We start from the raw sequence: 19,796 nt of genomic DNA on the forward strand, positions 1-19,796 counted from the left end.
CATTCAAAAAGTGAAACTTTTCATTCATTACACACAGACTGATATATTTCAAATGTTTATTTCTTTTAATTTTGATGATTAGAGCTTACAGGGTGTCAATGTTCGTCTTCTGGATCATTGCCAAGTCAGCAGTCTTCCCCATTATTGTGGTTTCAAAGAACAAGAGACACCCAGAATTTATACTGTAGGGATGGTCATTTATTCAAACTCAAATGTAAATATTGTAATATTTTGAGATACTGATTTTTGACTTTCATGAGCTGTAAGCTCTAATCATCAAAATTAAAAGAAATAAACATTTGAAATATATCAGTCTGTGTAATGAATGAATATAATATACAAGTTTCACTTATTGAATGGAATAAGTTGAAATAAATCAAATTTTTGATGATATTCTAATTACATGACCAGCCCCTGTATGTATGAAAATTTATGAAAAATGCACTTTTCATTGGAAAAAACATGGAGTCATTGTGACATGTGCTCATCCTGAAAGTGGAAACAAAATGGACCCCTGTGGGTCATGTGACCAATCTTTTGAATTTCATTTATTAGTATTTGACTTTTACTTCCCTGAGATTGAGATTGATCAATTCTGGAGCGTCAAAGAGCGTTTGAACCTTCTGTAATAGTTGCATACGAGTCCCTCATTGTCCTCAGTGCGAAAAGATGGATCTCAAAGTCATTGTTGGAAAGGGTTCAAATACACAAAAATGCTGGAAAACCAAATAATTTGAGGGATCTGAAGGATTTTTCTGAAGAACAGCAGGTAGTTTAACTGTTCAGGACAAACAAGGGACTCATGAACAACCATCACTAAACTAAAAACACAGCTGTGGATCATTCAGTGAACAAAGTCTTAAGAATCAAGGGGATGTAAACTTTTGAACAGGGTCATTTTTATATATTCAGCTATTATTTTCTCTTGTGGACTATATGTAAACATCTTTTATGTGAAATATCTTATTCAGGTCTGTACTAAATAAACAATAACATGCATTTTGTATGATCTCTTTTATTTTGGTAAAATAATTAACATTTTGCAGATTCTGCAAGGTAAACTTTTGACTTCAACTGTATTTGCAATAAATACCTACTACTTTGAAATACAGTGACTGGAAGATTACAATAATTTTTTATCAGATTCAAACAACTGTTTGTTGTCATGTTTTCTGTCTGTGCCTTATACAGTAGGTCACACAAGAGAGAGATCATTTATTTAAATCTTTAACATGTCCACTCAGATTTGTCACTTTTCATTGTTTAAATTTTGTAAGTTGTTGTATGAAAATGCCTTCTAACGGATAATATCAATTATGTTTTATAAAAATTTGAGTTTAGAAAAACTTTAAGGATTTTTATTTTGAACAACAGATCGAATGTCTCTAAAATGTATTTCATAGGCATTTTTCAACTTTCTTTCCATCATGTTGATGATTTTGTTTAAAGATCATAGTGCAGCAGATTTTAAAATATTCTGTCTGTTTCATCAGTTGTCATGGCAAGCGAGAATAATTATATTCTGCAATAGGCACAAATGCCTATAGGTCCATTCTGAAATAATTCTGTATTTACAGTATTTCTGTATGAATTATTTTGTATTTACAGTGTATATACAGTCAAATACTGCATCAATTATAAAAAGTCTAACAGCTAGTATCTTACATTAAAAATGTCTCAATCTGTAATTTAAAAAAATTACTAAATGCTTCAGCAGTCCCACTTTAAATCAAGAATTTGAGTTGCCACAATAATCACTAACCCATCTATGATCCATCCAACTGCGTATACAAATTTAAGATGTTTAGGAAATTTCATACAAAGAAAAAAAGATAATGACACATTCACACGCTAGGATGTAAAAGAGTTACTTTCATCGTTCTAAATGCTAATGCTATTTTTGATGGGTGAAGTATTCTGTACAATTACAATGAAGAAGAAAAAGACTGTGGAAGAATGCAACATATTGTGCTTCACAGTCTACAAGGCATTTTCAGTCACTGATATGCACATAACATGTCTCCTGAGGTCCTGAACATTGCTCAAAATTAATTTACTTTCTCTATAGAGGTATTACAAACACAAAAGATCTCTGTTCTCCTTAGCCCATGTCTGACTGTCCACACATAAATGAACGGACACCCATGGATATAATTTTACTTCAAAGGATGCCGTAAAGCACTTTGGGTGCAGTCATCTGTATGATTGTATCTCCTCAGTGTCTATGCTGAGTTGTAAGGCCCGGGTTAGCTAACGGGTAATGTCCTCTATAGCCCTTTATCCTGTAATACGTCCCTTCATGGGTCACGAGTGTTTCCGTATCCTGTGATGAAGCGCCTCCGCCTGGGCTTTCAAGCTGCGAAACTCCCCTTGAATAAAGTCTGTCAGTGTTTTCCGCATTTCCATCTGTAGAGAAAAATAATGTCATACTCAGCTGTAAGACTACTACTACTATTAGTATTATTATTATTATTATCTTTGTAAACACTCTACCACCTACCGAACTTGAGTTGTCAGCTCTCAGTGTATTTACCAGATGTCTGACAGTGAACGGTTTTCCAACTAAGACAGTTATTCGCTGCAAAAAAGAAAAGTACACTCAGAGTCCAAATTGTTCTGTAGGTGTGACACTGAAAATCAGGTATCAGGTATGACACATCACACAACCAAATATGTATTAACCTGTCCTACTCGAGGGACGTATGGCGTTTGATTTGGTAAAACATCACTCATACCTGAAACAATATGGTACATAAACATGTGATCAAATATGAATTCATCAAGTTAAGTGCTACGATAACAGCTTATGTAATTTAAAAGTGTACGTGCATAACTTACCTACATGCCACATCGGTAAAATGATTGGGTGAAGAGAGCACTCTGCAATCAAACGCCCGATTCCTGTCAAGGAATAGAAGGATTTACTTGATTAACAACCAAACAAATCAGGGTAAAACAAACTATTTGCTATTATTGGAACATAAATCTTACCCCATTTTATCCTCATGAACTCTTCAGTCATGTTAACTTTACCTGGGAGGAGAAATGAACCATATTTCCTTTAACTTGTACCACAAACAAATGTTGAGGTTAAAAATATGAGTGTCCTCTGCTGCCTGTACCTTCTGGAAATATGTGTACCCATTCCCCTTGATTCAGCCTTTCCAAGAGGAAATCCATTCCTTTCTGATATACTCCATCTCCTAAAAACACAGGACCGTGTAATGCATTCAATGAAATGTACCTTTTAAAAAAAAAAAGTATTTAAAAAAAAAACCTTATCAACTCAGAGCAGTTCTGGGGCACCATTGACATCCATAGTATTTTTTTTCCTACTATAGAAGTCAATGGTGCCCCAAAACAGCCTGGTTACAAACTTTCTTCAGAATATCTTCCTTTGTGTTCAGCAGAACAAAGACATTCATACAGGTTTGGAACTACTTGAGGGTGAGTAAATGATGACAGAATTTTCATTTTTGGGTGAACTATCCCTTTTAGCTTAAACTAAATCTTTACCATCTCTTCCAAACCATAATTACCAAAATTATCCCGCATACCTTTTAAACACGTACCTGTCTCCAATGGCAGGCAAAATTTTTATAATGACAGTCCATGTGTGCTTTACTTTTTGTGTAAAAAAACTACTTTACAAAGTTTGATTTTGTTTACTTTAGTCATTTAAAAAAAAAAAGGTGGAAAATAAAACACGCGGGGGAAAAAAACATGGGATTAGATGAGTTTACCTCTAACAACAGGCACACATTTCCCTCTGCTGAAGAAGCTGGAGTGTAGTTCTCTTGTGAAACAGATGTCAGAGGCGGCAGGTGTCCTGAGCACAGATAACAAATGACACGATATAAAGCAATGAAGCACTTTTACAGGAGTCTCCAGATTCTGCTTTCATTCACTCACCATCTCATCCTGTTAAAGTTCCACAGATGCCAGAGCTTCAGGATTCCTGATATCAGAACGTGCAAAAACACTTTAATGCATTTACATTTTCTACTGCCTGGTCTACTCTAAAATGCGTCACCTCAGTTATATTAAAAGGGTGGTTGATTGCGATTTCACTTTTTCAACGTTAGTTAGTGCGTAATGTTGCTGTTTGAGCATAAACAATATCTGCAAAGCTACGACGCTGAAAGTTCAATGCAAACAGAGATATCGTCTTTTAAAATTATGGTAGTTTAATGCCTACAAAAACGGCTCGTAGGGACTACAACGAGCTACTTCCTGGGTTTGTGATGTCACAAACCCTGATAAACCCCGCCCCCAGGAACATGCAGCAAAGGGGGCGTGGCCATGCTGTGCTGTTTAACACCGACGTGACTATCAAATATCACAGCCAATCAGAAGCGTGTGTGGGCGGGCTCTCTCTGGAAGCACACTGCTCTCGCAACGAAATGGATACATTTATATAATCTAATTCATAAATATTAAACCTTTTTAATATCATTAAATGTACATAATGAGCGACTGATAACATCTTTGTCATGGAATACACTTGTTGGTTCGCAGTGAGTCACGGTTTTAACGTACATATTTTTTTAATTTATTTTCAAGATCTGAGGTAAACTATCTATTGTTGCTTTCAGTATGGCTATAAGGTCACACAATATGATATTTAAACTTATATTGGACACGTTTAACTTTGAATAAAGTACTTAATCACCTGAGATTGTCTACTGTCATATAGTTTGTATGTTGTTCCAGCCACGACGTCGCGGAAATAGAAACCGTTTCTAAATTAGAAATTTCGCGTGTCGCCGTCGCAGCTAGTTAGGACAAAAACTCTGATTAACATGGAAAAGATACCTTTTATCGCATGTCGTGGCGTCGTGTGTAGTTAGGACACGGTGTTAGAGAAGAGGAAGAGTTGCTGCCATGCCGTCAAAACTAGAGGTGCAGGGAAAAAATCTATTCATATATGAATCACGATTCTGTCTTCTAGCGATTTTAATGGATTCACAAGTTTCATAAACAATGTTATAAAGCAGCGGTTCTTAATCCTGTTTCTCACTGCTCTGCACACACTCTGCTCTGCATCTCTCTCTCTCTTTCTCTCTCAGATCATGTTCCAATAATACACTTTATGTGTATAGACAGACAGATATTTTTCACATAGCTATGAGAAGCGTTGCGGTTGCCGTACTGTATTAAAGCTATAATCAGGATAAAACCGTATATTAAAAGCTAACAGAAGCAGTAGCATTTACAAATAACAGGCAGCGTATCTAAAAGTATGAGACAACAACAAACAAAAAACATACCATTAAGAGCAGTGTGCTTGCACAGGTTCTGCGCGATCCTCTTCACTAATATTATCTCAATCAGTCTCAAATTGATAAGCAATATTGACAACATCATTGTTTACAATACACAAATGCTGAGCTGAGGGGTGGGATGTTTAGACATGCACTCGAGGCGGTTTAGCCAATCACAACACACTGGACCAGCTAACCAATCAGAGCCCATCGCGTATTTCTGAGGGAGGGGTTTCATAAAACCAGGAAATCATCAGAGCGTTTATAGGAGAAGGGACAGAGCGGTGTAGAATAAAGGTAAATTGTGAAAAATAATGCGTTTTTTTTTTTTTTAACGAAGCATTAACACATGTTTGACTGCACCCCATAAACACAATCAAGCCTAGAAACAAAAAAACAGTCAACCACCCCTTTAAATGTGTATTTTTTTGTTAAAGTCATGATTTTATTATTGAAAACCAGGTATCTGATGCTCCGCCTACCCCAGATGTGTGGATCATCCATACAGGACTGATGATTGCACAATGTGATGAGAGGCGTGTCCTGAGGACGCTCATCGACCAGGTCCAACAAAACATCCTGGTTGTGCACCACCACCGAATTAAAATAATCTGCAGAATCAGATAAATTAGGTGAATGTTACATCTTTCATTGTTCATGGTACACATTATTCAAAATCTGGATATGGAGAAACATTAGACTCACTGGTCCAAAGGTAACTGTATGTGCCCACCATTCCCATGATCACTCTGCTGGATATTCTCCAGCCCAGCCGGGGGCATTGTGGAAAGGGCCATGTCACCTCCAAGGGCATTGCCACAGCATTCACCTGCACTGAGATAACATTCAACATGCAAGTTTACAAAGGGCAAACCTATTTTTATAGTGCTTGAAAAAGAGATTAAAATGTATATAGATGTGATGTCAAAATCTAAAAATAGTAAAGCAATTAAACGGTTACTATATGCTCCTCTTTTAACATTTTCACATAAAAAAATACTTTGTGGTGCTTACTTACAAAGTACATTTTCTATATTAAAACTGCTTTGTGGCATCCTATGGAAATGTAAAATATGTGTAGTATATATGTGTTTGTAAACTGATGCTTGTGTACCCTCTCTCCCTTTCTCTCTCTTGCTTTTTCTTGTTGATGCATGTGAAATGTTCTTTGTTATACAGTGGAATATGGCATTATACGTGCTATTTGTTGACAATAATGCATTTAAAAAATAAAAAAAAATCCGCACTGAGATATTACAGCAGAGAATAGAACAGAAAATTAACGGATTTTCATCTGTTAATAAGGTACATATCTACTGGCAGTGATACAGTTCAGCTGCCGAGTATATATGTGCTCCAGATGAATCAGATATAGCATGTAATCATTTTGGGATAGCTCTGTTAAGCATAAGCAAAAGCTTTATGACCAAATAAAAACAGAGGAGCAGCGTGGCAGCTGTTAACACAAACTACACAACCTTGAGAAATAGCGTAATGTGTGAAAATACAAAACACTGCGAAAAAACAAACATGACATACAAAATCTGCTGAATGCTCAAGTCAAACAATAAGAAACTTCCTCATTTTAAACTTAAACTTATGTAAACAGGGTAATTGTACGACTGAATTTACTAAAGGATGTAGTTCATTGTTCGCCGCTTTTCTGTAATAGCAACGTTAAATTGTAATGTGAGTTTGATTCATTGTAAAAAATAAAATAAAATAAAAAAAAGTATAATTAAGAAAATGTAACCCTCCCACCTTCCGTCCCGTCAGCCGATGCGCGCAGAAATGCAGCGTCACCGGAAGTACTATACCACCGCGAGTGATCATGGGAAATGTAGTTTTGTAGTCGTCATTAGTTTCCTCTACCTTGGCGTTTTCGCTTTTATATTAAGACCACATCAATCTTAAAACATAAAACAGTGCTGATGATATACTATTAGAAAGACGGTTATAATACTATTTAATGATACTAAATTTTCCCTAAGAACAAGTTGAAATTGAACAGAGTATTAGGTCTCCACCATTATTTATTTCACTGTTAATATTACAGAGCCATTGTTTTTGATTCAGAACTCCCAAGTATGCAAAGCTTGACGCATCACACTAAAATAATAAAGAGTCTAAATACTTACATCAGAGTGATATTACAGTTTTTCATTTTTAATGAATGTGTTATCATACAGTTTACATAGAGATGCAAGTCTTTACCTGTTGTAAAGGTGACCAGGCCTACAGGTCTACAATTACTATAATTATTTTTATACACAGAAGTAGAAGAAAATAATCTCACATGAGAGTCAATGCATGATTTTTTTTTTCTTCTACAGTTCCTTTAATGCATTCAAAACAATTTTAAAGACATGGTTTAAATGCAAAACCAATACATTAAAAACATCCAGAAATTTAAAATTACATATCATTAATTTTTATATTTGCTTTTATAGTTGTAGTATTATAATTATTCAATTGAAAATAATTAGCATAAGATAACAAGTAAGAGAGACATAGCTAAGAGAGCATCATACAAAAGTAACATACGTTACTGTAAACTTTCTTTGGATAAGGCACAGAATTCTGTCATCTGTTCTAAATTAAATTGTAAAGAAAAGAGAAAACAGTACAAATCTAAGTCTCTCTGCCCTTTACTGAAGACATGCAAATGAAAAATGTCTAAAATGACACCAAAAAGGGCTGTAAAACAATGCTACATAGAAAAAAAAGGTATTCAAATATCAGTCGTATTGTATGCCTCTGATATACTCTGATATACGACTGATATGCCTCATCAGTCGTAACTGTGAAATCACCAGTCTGGAGCGATGTAGTTTAAGCACTTTAGCGCAACCTCAAAGCCTAGAAAACAAGCCTGCAAGCAGGACAAACAGAGAGAGAGTAACACTATTAAGAGAAGAAAATTTCAAAACAAATTAACACTCATTTTAGCATTCAGAACCCGTTGATATCAAATGTAGAATGGAAAATATATCATTGACCTATTCAAAAATGCACAGTTGTAAGACAATGTTTGTAAACAATTTAGAATTGTCAGTATTTCAATGTCAGTGTCACTTGTTGATGACAGAATAAGAGTAAGTTGAAACTGAACAGGGTACCTTGTTTTTCCTACCCTATCCTATAACAAGTTCTCTAACCAGCAGTTTATGAGGTCCATCAGACCTACTCTGGAGCCTCTAAGCACTGTTAGTTTTTGCATCTGTTGTTCTACAGTGTTGTGTCTGCATCGTTCTGCAAGTACACAGCCAAAATGTGGTTTGCCAGTGTTGACTTAAGGTTTGCAAAATGTGTTCAAATCTTACAAGTATGCTGCTCTGTTGAGCTAAAATCAGCAAAAGGCCAGTCAAGAGACTGATAGGGGCCTCAAAGCAGCATTATTTATCTGAACTGCAGTAATTTTGAGAATTAATCAAAATATGATATTAATAAAAGTCTGTTTTATGTTGTTACATGCCCATATGTTTGTGCTCAAAGAGACTTGGTGACCAGATGATCAGATCTAACTCATGGAGCCTTTGATTCGTGCCAGCTTGGGCTGTCAAGCGATTACTTAAAAAATAATAATTAATTAATAACATGATGTGCCGATGAGAAATTACCCCTCAAAAGATTAAAGTAATTACTGTGTTAAATGAGAAAAGCATTCAATCAACATTACAAAAAGTAGCTTTAACAAGAAATACTTTGATTGAGGAAAAATAGCACATTTGCATATGCGGTATTATACCGTAAATACAAAATACAAAAACACACAGAGCATTTTTTTGCCCTCATATCTTGAATTTTAGGGGCATATAACTACATTTTCATAGGCTATACCATGCAGTTATTCATAATCCTGCATCATGTTCATGTATTATTAACTGCTCCAAATTAACACGTTAAATCGACAGCTCTAATACCAGCCCTGAACATTTTGCACTGATTCATCTGTAATTTTATGATAGTGTGGGCAAACCTATGGTAAAAGAGCAGATATACAATTAATTTATCAATTGAAAAGAAAGTAACTAATCAACATTTATAAAAAATTATGATATGATATAACCACTCAATAGCTGAAAAGGCAAATGGAGCTCTAGAGTAGTTTATTGTCAGTTCATAAGAATTTATGAGTCAAATAAAGGTGACTTGACTTGACTATTGTACAGTGATAAACTGTCCCACATCAAAGACACTGGGGCATAAACTGAAATAAGCTCCATTATTCCTATTCTCTTCAACAAAAAAGCACCTGAAAGCGACAAACTCTTAATTATGACTTCAGAAGTGGGAATTTCTGAAAGCATGTGAAGGCAGAATATATAAATGTCAAATATATCTCATTATAAAATTGTGTTACTGTTTTTATCAACAGCTGTGACCAACTGAGCTATATTTAGTCAGAAATCCATAAAATCCTAAACGGCTCACCAAACCATTTTATACAACTTTACTAGAACTTTACTAGAAGTAATAAACGTTTTCATGACAACAGGCAAATGCAGTGCTGATACTGAAAAATGTATTGATAGCATGAGTATGTTTTCTCACCGCATTAGCAGGAAATGCTCGTAACATGACTGCGCTCAAGCCTTTGTAGAGAGCACGGGCTCCTTCCTCCCGTAACAGTGTTTTTAACACATCTCTCAAACCCCGGTAACGCCCGTCTGTGGCTGCAGGACAGAGGACAGAGCATTGTCTGCATTTTCTGTCCTAATCACAGACTACTACAACTGCTACATGCTTTTGGTATTAAGTGCAACACACTAAAATTGGCACCATTGGTAATTGTGAACAAAACATACTGTGAAAATGAAAATGTTACAACATTTAATTTAAGTAAAATTCTTTTTAAAAATGTGATAAATAAACATATTAAATAGAAATATTTTTTTTCTCCAAAAGTTACTGGCACCTCTATAAATTTGTATGAATTAAATCTAACTGAATTAAATTCCTCTTCATATAGTACCTTTTTAAGTTTACTTGAGTCAGTAAATCACTTAAGTGGCACTGGGTTTTACATATGAGGTGATATAAAGGGCAAAGTCCTATTCTCATCCTGTGGGAAAGACCTGAGAATACAGCAATGAGTGACAAAAGATGTTGAGCCACACAAGTAAGGAAATGGCTATTCTGTAAGATAATGGTTGAAATGCTCATTTAAAAGTGATTGATCCATGAAGTGAATGATTGATTGAACAACTGATCCATGGCCGTAGCTTGTAGAAAGATAGTGACTGAAAGATAGGGCTGGGTATCGTTCAAAAAATTTCGATACCGATAACGATACCGATACCTTGAGTTCGATACCGGTTCCTGAACGATACTTTTTTCGATACCAATTTTATGAAATCAGTTTTAACAAGATTACATTACCTCAAAAAACAATTTTTTCATCTTGTTGACATTTATACAGACTCAAAGCCTCATCTCCTGAGCCACTGCACAAAGGAACAAAATATATCCAACACAATAAATCAGTGCAAATAATTTTAATAAAGTTCAAATAGTTTTCAGTTTACACATCTGTTAGGCTACATTTACACTAGTGCGTCTTCAATTTAAAACACATAGCTCAGACAGAATCATCATTTCTATTCATTTATTATAGGTTGTTCATGTGTTTATGTCCTCACTTAGTGATACCGCAGACGCTGAAATCACGGCGAGCGTCACGCGCGCTTCAGTCTGTGTGTAGTAGCAGGTCCATACGCTTCCGAGTCGCACTCGTGGATGTCAAACACTGATCAAAGTGATCAAAACACTGATTGTTCAAAATGGTACACCTAGGCCTCACTGACGTTGATGAGATTAACCCCTTAGGTATCGAAATTTGGCACCGAACGACAAGACGTTTTTCGATACTCTGTCGTATCGAGGCAATTCGGTTGGTGCCTGAAAAGTATAGAAGTCGATACCCAGCCCTACTGAAAGATGTTACTATTTTTTTTTTTTTTTGATTAAATAATAAATCAAACCAAATTTACTAAACTTGTAAGACGTTGTCACATGACGAATCTGCATTTTGACAAATAATAGCCATACATAGAAATTCTGTCTTTACATCCAAATATTATTTAATTTACATGGAACCAAACCCAAACATAAATTTTTAAATATAAACTGCTTAATCATCTATTTTTAGTAAGATTTACTAAATATAAGAGCATCCCTTGATTGAAGTGTTACTTTACTTTATAAAAACATACTTTGAGATCATGTTGCTGACATGCATAACTTTCAACATGTTTATTGCTAAGTTTAGCACAGCAAAATAAATAAACTACAAGTAATTCTACAAGTATCTGGTTGCCATGGCAACCTCAAGTTCTTTTTCTTTTCTTTTTTTTTTGTAGTCAAAGTAATGTAACGGGGCGAACGAGACGAGAGATGTGCGGATCCATCTGCATGCTTTTATTACAAAACATGGTCAATAACACAAAACAATACTCGGCACTGAATGGTTGTTTGAGACTGATCTTTATAGTGTGTGTAAATGGCTGCAGGTGTAAACGTAATCAGTGAAACGGAGCATGGGAAATGTAGTCCGGAGTGTCATGTAACATTCTGTGTAATGTGAGAGTCAATATGATAGGGGAGGAGGGCGACCTCTGGTGGCAAGCGGACGGAAGTCCACGGACAGGAAAGTCACTTGAATATGATACACCGAGTCAAATTGACTGGCTAAGTTTGGCCACCCATGCTGAAATGTAAATCCTTAAAGTGACCTAAAAGAGGATGGGTGTATATATTGGCAAAGACTATATAGAACACCCTTAAAGGAACTTTGATATAGGCCACATGCACAGTGAGAAGGATGGTTCGAGTGGCTAAACAATTTCTAAGAATTGCAGACGTTACAGTAGTTGGCTCTTGGGGTCAGAAATTCTCCATCACTTCAATCAGACAGCACCTACATAACCATAAACTTGTTTGAGAGGGTTGCATAATTAGGCCTTTGATGTCTTCATACAACAAAAGCACTAGCAGTTTGCCAAACATTACTGGGACTTTCTTTGAGACCATTGTTATTTATGGAATGACCAAAACAAAGCTTTTTTTTTTTTTTTTTTGGAAAGAAAATAAAAAAGAAGACGAAATGTGTTTTGTACTTTTTTTCCCTTCAATTATTTTATTTCGAATTTTTTTTAAGTGTATTTTAAATGAAAAACCAATAAGATAAACAGCAAATACATTTTTCCAAAGACTATTTGTTCACAATTGCCAAGAGTAAATATGAAAAAATACCAATTAGTAAAGGACACATTATCCATTATTGAGCAAGTACCTGAAAATCAATGTTCAAAACCACATTCTTGCAAATTCTGTAAAGCTAATGTCTTATTCTAATGTGTTTATGCCATGCCCGTAAATATAGAAAAGAAGGTATATCTACTATACAATACTTCTTCTTTTTATACTTTTAATACTCATATTTCTTTTTTGATATACAATAACACTTTTTTGGTAACACAAATCTCAGATTAGAATACTTTACTGAGCATACTTTACTGAGACTATACAGCAGTGTGAATCATCTGAACTGGCTCATTAAAATGCCCTTGGCTACCCTCCTCTCCATCATCTGATAAAATACTGCTGCTATAATCACCAGAAAGTGTGTGCAGAATGATGACTCATTTAAATAAAAATCTTCCTACATTTAAATATTTGTAAATTAGTAAACTAGTTTGCTGACGGTTAGTTAATATGATGCAGGTTTGTGCAGTGAAATACTACACACAAAAGACGAGCAACTGCTTAGTAAATCTCCAGCATAATTCACTGGCTCCCTTTTTATAGTTTTATTTGTGCCTCTAGGGCACAATGTGGAGCCATTTTATGGCATATGAGTCATATAATTATGACATAAGTCATAAAAGTAATGGCACATTCAGAAGTGTGTGTGGTGTACCTGTTTGGTAGTTTGACTTAAGCACATCTGCAGGCAGAGCAATCAGCCAGTTTAACATGCCAGCAATCCCACCTGCAAGAAGAACTCTGGATGTGCTGAGATGATGAACACTTGGAGAAAGTGAAATGAACATTAGTTCTAAATCCTGATATTATTTATAGCTAGAATAACAAAGTAGTGACTCTCACCACTCTCCCTCAGGGGTCAAAAACTGTTTTAAGTATTCATAAGTTAGAAAGTATACACCATTTGAAGGCACATCTAAAAGAAGAAAAAAAAAGATGCATCCATAAAGGCCACCTATTAATTTTAGTTTACATGTCAGTGAACATATCATGTCACACACAATATCACCTATATAAAATATCACACACATATACACACACACACACACCTCTGATTAGAGTAAGAACAGTGCCCTTGTAGACACTACGAATTCCCTGTTCCTTATAAAGTCTCAGTGCACAATCCACTGGTCCAGCGTACTTCAGCTGACTGGCCGAGGACTGGATCTAAAACACATATGCATATGTCAATAAACATGAATCATAACATTACAGGATTTTACATGATTAAAGGGGTCATAACCTGAGAAATCATAATTCCCTTTTGACATATAAGAGGTCATTGTACTATAAAAACATCCTGTAAGCTCATATCATATCTTTCTCATTAGCCTAAAAACAGCTTATATTGAAGGCAGTCTGCCAAAACCACAGCTTGTGGAATGTTCTACTCTATGATGTAATAGTGTGGACAACTAACCCTAACCCTAACCCTAACCCTCTGCAGAAGATAATCAACGCCTGCTTCTACGTCACTGCCTGTTTAGCCACGCCCACCGATTCTACCTCACTGCCTGTTTAGCCCCACCCACCGATTCTACAGCACTGCCTGTTCAGCCCCGCCCACCGATTCTACCTCACTGCCTGTTTAGCCCCACCCACCGATTCTACAGCACTGCCTGTTCAGCCCCGCCCACCGATTCTACAGCACTGCCTGTTCAGCCCCGCCCACCGATTCTACATCACTGCCTGTTTAGACCTGTGTAGACCTGACCAGGTCTACACAGAAACCAAACCAAACGATAAACATGCTTTGAACACAACAAGATGCTGTTCAGTGCCAAGATGTGGAAAAACTAAAAGACGATACTGTGCCGACTATATTAGATCCGACAGTAATGTCACAACATAAGTGTGAGTAACTGTTTTTATTATGTGATCACTATTGCTTTGTCTGTTATACAGATCGTTTGATATGTATTGAGTATTTATGCATTTTTTACCTACATCACAGCAGCGTCCATCTATGAGGAATATACAGTACACTGTGAAACATACACAACTATCACAGCAGTGGGTGTTTACTTCCGAGTCTACAATCCTCCAAGCCTATTCATACAGAGCGTTCTGATGAGGGCGGTCAAAAACAGGACAGAAAATAGCGTGTTACTTCTAAATGATGATGCTTTTGATGCAAAAATGACTTGATATGTCATTGAGATATAACAGGTAAAATACCCTGATAACATTATAAGTGGACCTCAGAGAACAGTACAAAATAATAATAATAATAATAATAATAAAAAAGTCAGATAATGACCCCTTTAATGTTTCAATCATTACTCAGTTTCCAGGGATTTTTTTCCAAGGATATTTTGTTGACATTTTAGACTTCATTTTGACTTCTTAGAGTGCCAAATGAACTAAACTGACAGCATTCTGTTATAGTTCTGTGCTTTCTGGCTGTAAAAAAGGTTTATAGTGAATGAACATCAAGTGAGCTAATGCAATGTGGTTATGGTAATGTTATAATTGTTAAAAGATTTGTTCTTTTGTTTGTTGTTGTTGTTTTTTTTTTTTATTTAAGTATATTTTTTTATTCCTGAGTCTTTTATTACCATGCTAATGGTGTCTATGGACACAGGTGTATTTATGACAGTAGTGTGTTTGCCCTGCCTGAAGTAAACACTTGATTCTCTCGCCCGGGGCCACGATCACAGTGGTGAATACTCCTGCCAGCATCCCCGCCAAGTAGATCTGTGTGTTCCTGACACAGGGTCAAATAAAGTCATAAAAAGGAGAAGCAGAAAAGAAAAGCATCAAACTATGTTGTCTCTACAGCATTTATTCATATACAGTATATAAAACTAAAAACTATGTGAATAAATCTATTCAGCTGCTGCTGCGTTTAGCCAAATGCAGAAGCACATAAAGATAAAAATACCCACTAGTTTTTTAAGACTACACACTTTTATATCAAGACACGCCTTAGAAATTGAAACCATTAAGGTCATTGCACACTGAGTCCGAAATTTTCGCACATTAAAAATAAATACGACCTCACATTGTGTCAATCACGTTTACACACCACCTCCGAAACTTCCGTCCTTCATAAAGAATTCGGATCGGATCCAAAAATTTCGGACTCAGTGTGCAAGGACCTTCAAATGTGACATATTCAGCACAGAGTTGACATCACAAACATCCCCTTTCTCTTATCGACCCTCTCCTGTACTAACGTGATTGGTACGGTGGGGTCACTTTGCAGAAGTTCCTTTCCCAGCCCAAAGCCCAAGAAATTCAAGGCCATCATTGGGGTAACACCGGCTAGCGGGACACCCATCCCTTTATACAGGCCAAATATTCCCTGCAGACATTAAAACAGGGTAAAGTGATTGGGCAGAGAAAGAGAGAGTGTATGGTAATCAAATCAGTGCTTCTCAACCACAGAGTCACTTGTCTGTTGTCATAACTTTGCGGACAGCAAGAAGGCAAAACAAATACAGTGCCCTCCACTAATATTGGCACCCTTGGTAAATATGAGCAAAGGTGGCTGTGAAAATAAATCTGCATTGTTTATCCTTTTGATCTTTCATTCAAAAATGTAAAAAATGTAACCTTTCATTGAAGTAAAAGAATTGAAAGTGGGGGAAACTCACATTATGAAATAAATGTTTTCTCTAGTTCATGTTGGCCACAATTATTGCAACTTCCTTTTCCGAAGATAACAGCTCTGAGTTTTCTCCTATAATGCCTGAAGAGTTTGGAGAACACCTGATAAGAGATCAGAGACCATTCCTTCATCCAGAATCACTCCAGATCCTTCAGATTCACAGCTTCTTCTCTTCAGTTCACCACTCATTTTCTGTTGGGTTCAGGTCAGAGGACTGGAAGGCCATGGCCATTGTTTAGGCTTTCTGACCCCGAGACTCAACTAATCTCTACAGTTCTCCAGCTGTGATCCTCGGAGAGTCTTTAGCCGCTCAAACTCTCCTCCTCACCGTGCATTAGGACGATATAGACACACGTCCTCTTCCAGGCAGATTTGTAACATCTTTAGTTGATTGGAGCCTCTTAATTATTGCCCTGATGGGGGAAATGGGGATTTTCAACGCTTTAACTCTTTTCTTACAGCCACTTTCTATTTTATGATGCTCAACAAACTTGTTCTGTACATCAGAACTATATTCTTGGGTTTTTCTCCTTGTGATGGATGATTAAGGGAATTTGGGCTTTGTGTTCCTCATATTTATAATCCTGTGGAACAGAGGTCATGGCTGGACAATTTCATGCTCATAATCACCCTGGTGTGCTAAAAATGTTTTTAAATATGAATAGAGATATACTTCAGAGATATTTTACTCATAAGAATGTCTAGGGGTGCCAATAATGGTAGCAAACATGCATTGGAGAAAAACATTTATTTCATAATGTGAGTTTTCCCCCACTTTAAATTGTTTTACTTCAATAAACGTTTAGAATTTTGTGATTTGTTTTGAATGAAAGATCAAAAAGATAAATGATGCAGATTTACTTTCACAGGCGCCTTTGCTCATATTTACCAAGGGTGCCAATATTAGTGGAGGGCACTGTATGCTTTTAAAATCCCTTCTCATTTCTTTTGTTGTTGATTCAAAGTATTTTTGGGCAAATTCATCTGTCACTCGTCATATCCAAATAGGTTTATCCCAAGAGTTGTTATGACTGGAATAAATGTACTGATAATTTAAGTTGAAGACCTTTTTTGTTAAATTTGTATGATAAACAAATTTGGTACTGTGTCTGGTTCCCAGCTGATGTGAAATCTGAAACTTGACCAAAATCCTGTAGCAAAACCAGCTACCAGTCACTGAACAAAATCACCAAAACTGCTCAAACTTGTTTTCAAATGTCAAGAAAAGGTCTTAAAGGTGTTGTTTTGCGAACATTCACTGGGATTATCAATTGTAATAGACCATCCTCATCACTGCAACCACATGCCCTCTCTTCAAAACACTGCCCTCAAAGACCAGTCCACCAACCTAATGTCAGTAAACCCTGAAGATGCCAGGTTTTTGTGTGCTTTTTTTGGGGTAAAATGCATGTGCTGCTCCCCTGACTCTTCTGAGATACTATTTACAGAGTCTAGAGGTGTCACAGTAACAGGAGTGATTTCCATGACACCTATTTCAGTAATAAACGGTCTCTGTCATGTAGTGAGGACACTTTATGTGTGCTATAACAACAGCATTTGCTTACAGAAAGCTATTACCTCCTTGGACACAGTCTTTCGTAAGCAGTCATATGTTCCTCTGTAGACAACACATTCCTGTGTTTGCAGACGGACCTGTGTAAACATGAATATTCACATGGTATAACTCACAGCAATGACACATTGATCTTAGGGGTGTCTTAACAACAGTGTGAGATAAAGCATGGTCTAACAAATACTGATAAAGCGCTATGTCAGAAGAAGCAGCCGTTATCTGTGTCATTTGCTCCGTCTGTGTCTTTAGATAACATATCACTATAGTCTCGAAAGGTCTTATTGCTGAAACTTGTGTGTGATCATATAACTTCATTTGTATTCGAGACATTAACCATCCCAAAAATGCTGTAAATTATTGAAAGCTTTGTGAAACAATAAACATTTTTAAGTCTATGATGTAAATATTTGACAGCTGAGTGAATTCTGTCACATAAACCAGAACAGAATTAATGTTACACAATAATTATGATGCATTCAGATCTTGTAAGTATTTTTCTATTTACATATTAAAGTGACAAAAATAGTAATATTGTTTGTCTAGATGAATGTAAAACATTGAAAGTACACTCCTATTTAATCATGCTTAAAGCAGATAAAAATAATTACAATGTTATAAATGACACTCTTGTCAATTCGTCCTTATTTTCATGACTCTTATCATGCAGCTTTCTCCTCTTGGGTGAGGTTTTACCTTGATAGTGTCCAGCGGGTGTCCAGCGACTAAGAGACAGACACCACCGACCCCTCCAGCCACAAAGTTCTTCAGAGGAGAAACCCTTCTGTCTGACTCTACTGCGTCCATCATCACATCTGTGCTGACCATTCAAGAGAACCTCGGAGCTGTTTGCGCGCGCTCTTTTACGATCATCTGCTTTTGAATGGACTTTTACCACTATTTCCCTGAGCTTGCAGAACCTTATTCAATCCAGTTGCCTCCTCTAACGGGCATAGATGTGAATTGCATGATCGCATGATTCACGTTCGTGCGCTATTGCTAATAAACTGAATGCATTTTACGTTCTTGCTTTTAAATGAAAATAAATATGATGAACAAAGACATCAAAAGTAATTAATAATAATAATTCCTTACATTTATATAGCTCCTTTCTAGGCACTCAAAGTGCTTTACATTGTGTGTGTGGGGGGGGGTTCCTCATCCACCTCCAGTGTGTAGCATCCACCTGGATGATGCGACGGCAGCCATAGTGCGCCAGAACGCCCACCACACACCAGTTTATTTGTGGAGAGGAGACAGTAGTACTTATTTAATTCCACAAGACGTGTTTTCCATTCATTGTAGTTTAGTGCAGACTTGCAAAAACTCATGGTAAATAGACTTTGTTGTTGTTGTTGTTGTTGTTGTTGTTGTTAACAACTGTTTATTGAATTTTCTTTTAGAAACAGTAAAATAAAACAAAAAGCAACTGTGCAAATTTAGAACCCACCCAAATTTTTTATTTAAAAAAATAAAATACAATGTAGACCTTTTTTTAATTACAGTTTACACATTAGATCCAAGTATATGAGAAGTTGAGAATTCCATCGATATAATGTCCAAAAAAATACACAGTCCAGGTAGACATTTTCAAACAATTGCCAAATCTGTTTCACCAAGATACTATTTTTACAGCTTCAACTGGGTGCTCTTGCTTTCGTTAGAGGGTGCTTAGCACATATCAGCCCCGCAGAACCGGTCCTGGGGCCTCATTTATAAAGCGTGCGTACGCACAGATTTGATCTTAGAGTTAAAGGCTTAAATCCACACCAACGCTCATATTTATAAAAACGGTCTTTGACGTGGAAAAGTGCTTAGCGTCACGTCAGGGTCCGAGCAGACGTACGCACTTTTTATTGTCGGAGTAATGCAGAATTTTTAAATTGTAAGTTGTTCTTGGTCGCTGTTCTAAATTATGATGATTGGTGATATTTTATATGTTAATGATATTAATTAGGTCGTTTACAAGGCAGAGAGCTGAAACAATTGCTCTCAAGTTCAAGATAATTTGCAATTCATAGATTTCACATCTGAAAGAGGCTTGTACGCTCGTTTTCTGTTCGTAGGTTCATTCTATGAATCG

General features: G+C 36.3%; 1 protein-coding gene across 12 annotated transcripts; it reads right to left on the bottom strand.

Annotated features, from left to right (window-relative positions):
• Window positions 1–90: 90 nt before the first annotated feature.
• On the bottom strand, window positions 91–18,766 carry tafazzin (tafazzin, phospholipid-lysophospholipid transacylase). Of its 12 annotated transcripts, XM_058764116.1 has the most exons (17): window positions 18,410–18,759; window positions 17,722–17,796; window positions 15,710–15,837; window positions 15,147–15,237; window positions 13,580–13,697; window positions 13,374–13,446; window positions 13,186–13,295; window positions 5,970–6,098; window positions 5,747–5,875; window positions 3,913–3,958; window positions 3,744–3,829; window positions 3,123–3,203; window positions 2,992–3,033; window positions 2,839–2,901; window positions 2,683–2,735; window positions 2,501–2,578; window positions 91–2,406 (listed from the first exon to the last, which is right to left on the bottom strand). In XM_058764116.1, exons 1-17 carry the CDS (start codon window positions 18,539–18,541, stop codon window positions 2,305–2,307), a joined length of 1,536 nt encoding a protein of 511 aa, XP_058620099.1. In that variant the 5' UTR covers window positions 18,542–18,759; the 3' UTR covers window positions 91–2,304. The 12 variants fall into 12 exon arrangements, with proteins under 12 accessions (XP_058620099.1, XP_058620101.1, XP_058620100.1 ...); XM_058764118.1 differs by lacking the exon at window positions 2,683–2,735 and having other exon boundaries at window positions 18,410–18,765; XM_058764117.1 differs by lacking the exon at window positions 2,683–2,735 and having other exon boundaries at window positions 2,843–2,901; window positions 18,410–18,762.
• Window positions 18,767–19,796: the final 1,030 nt, after the last annotated feature.

Source organism: Onychostoma macrolepis, chromosome 23, assembly GCF_012432095.1.
Source record: "Onychostoma macrolepis isolate SWU-2019 chromosome 23, ASM1243209v1, whole genome shotgun sequence".
NCBI classification, from domain to species: Eukaryota; Metazoa; Chordata; class Actinopteri; order Cypriniformes; family Cyprinidae; genus Onychostoma; species Onychostoma macrolepis.

Excerpts from the sequence above, each read along its gene's own strand:
- tafazzin (XM_058764116.1), bottom strand. The coding sequence starts at position 18,541 with ATGGTCAGCACAGATGTGATGATGGACGCAGTAGAGTCAGACAGAAGG. Across the intron at positions 17,797-18,409 it reads ACCCGCTGGACACTATCAAG|GTCCGTCTGCAAACACAGGA; the intron begins GTAAAACCTCAC and ends ATGTTTACACAG. Across the intron at positions 13,698-15,146 it reads GAATCAAGTGTTTACTTCAG|ATCCAGTCCTCGGCCAGTCA; the intron begins GCAGGGCAAACA and ends TATGTGTTTTAG.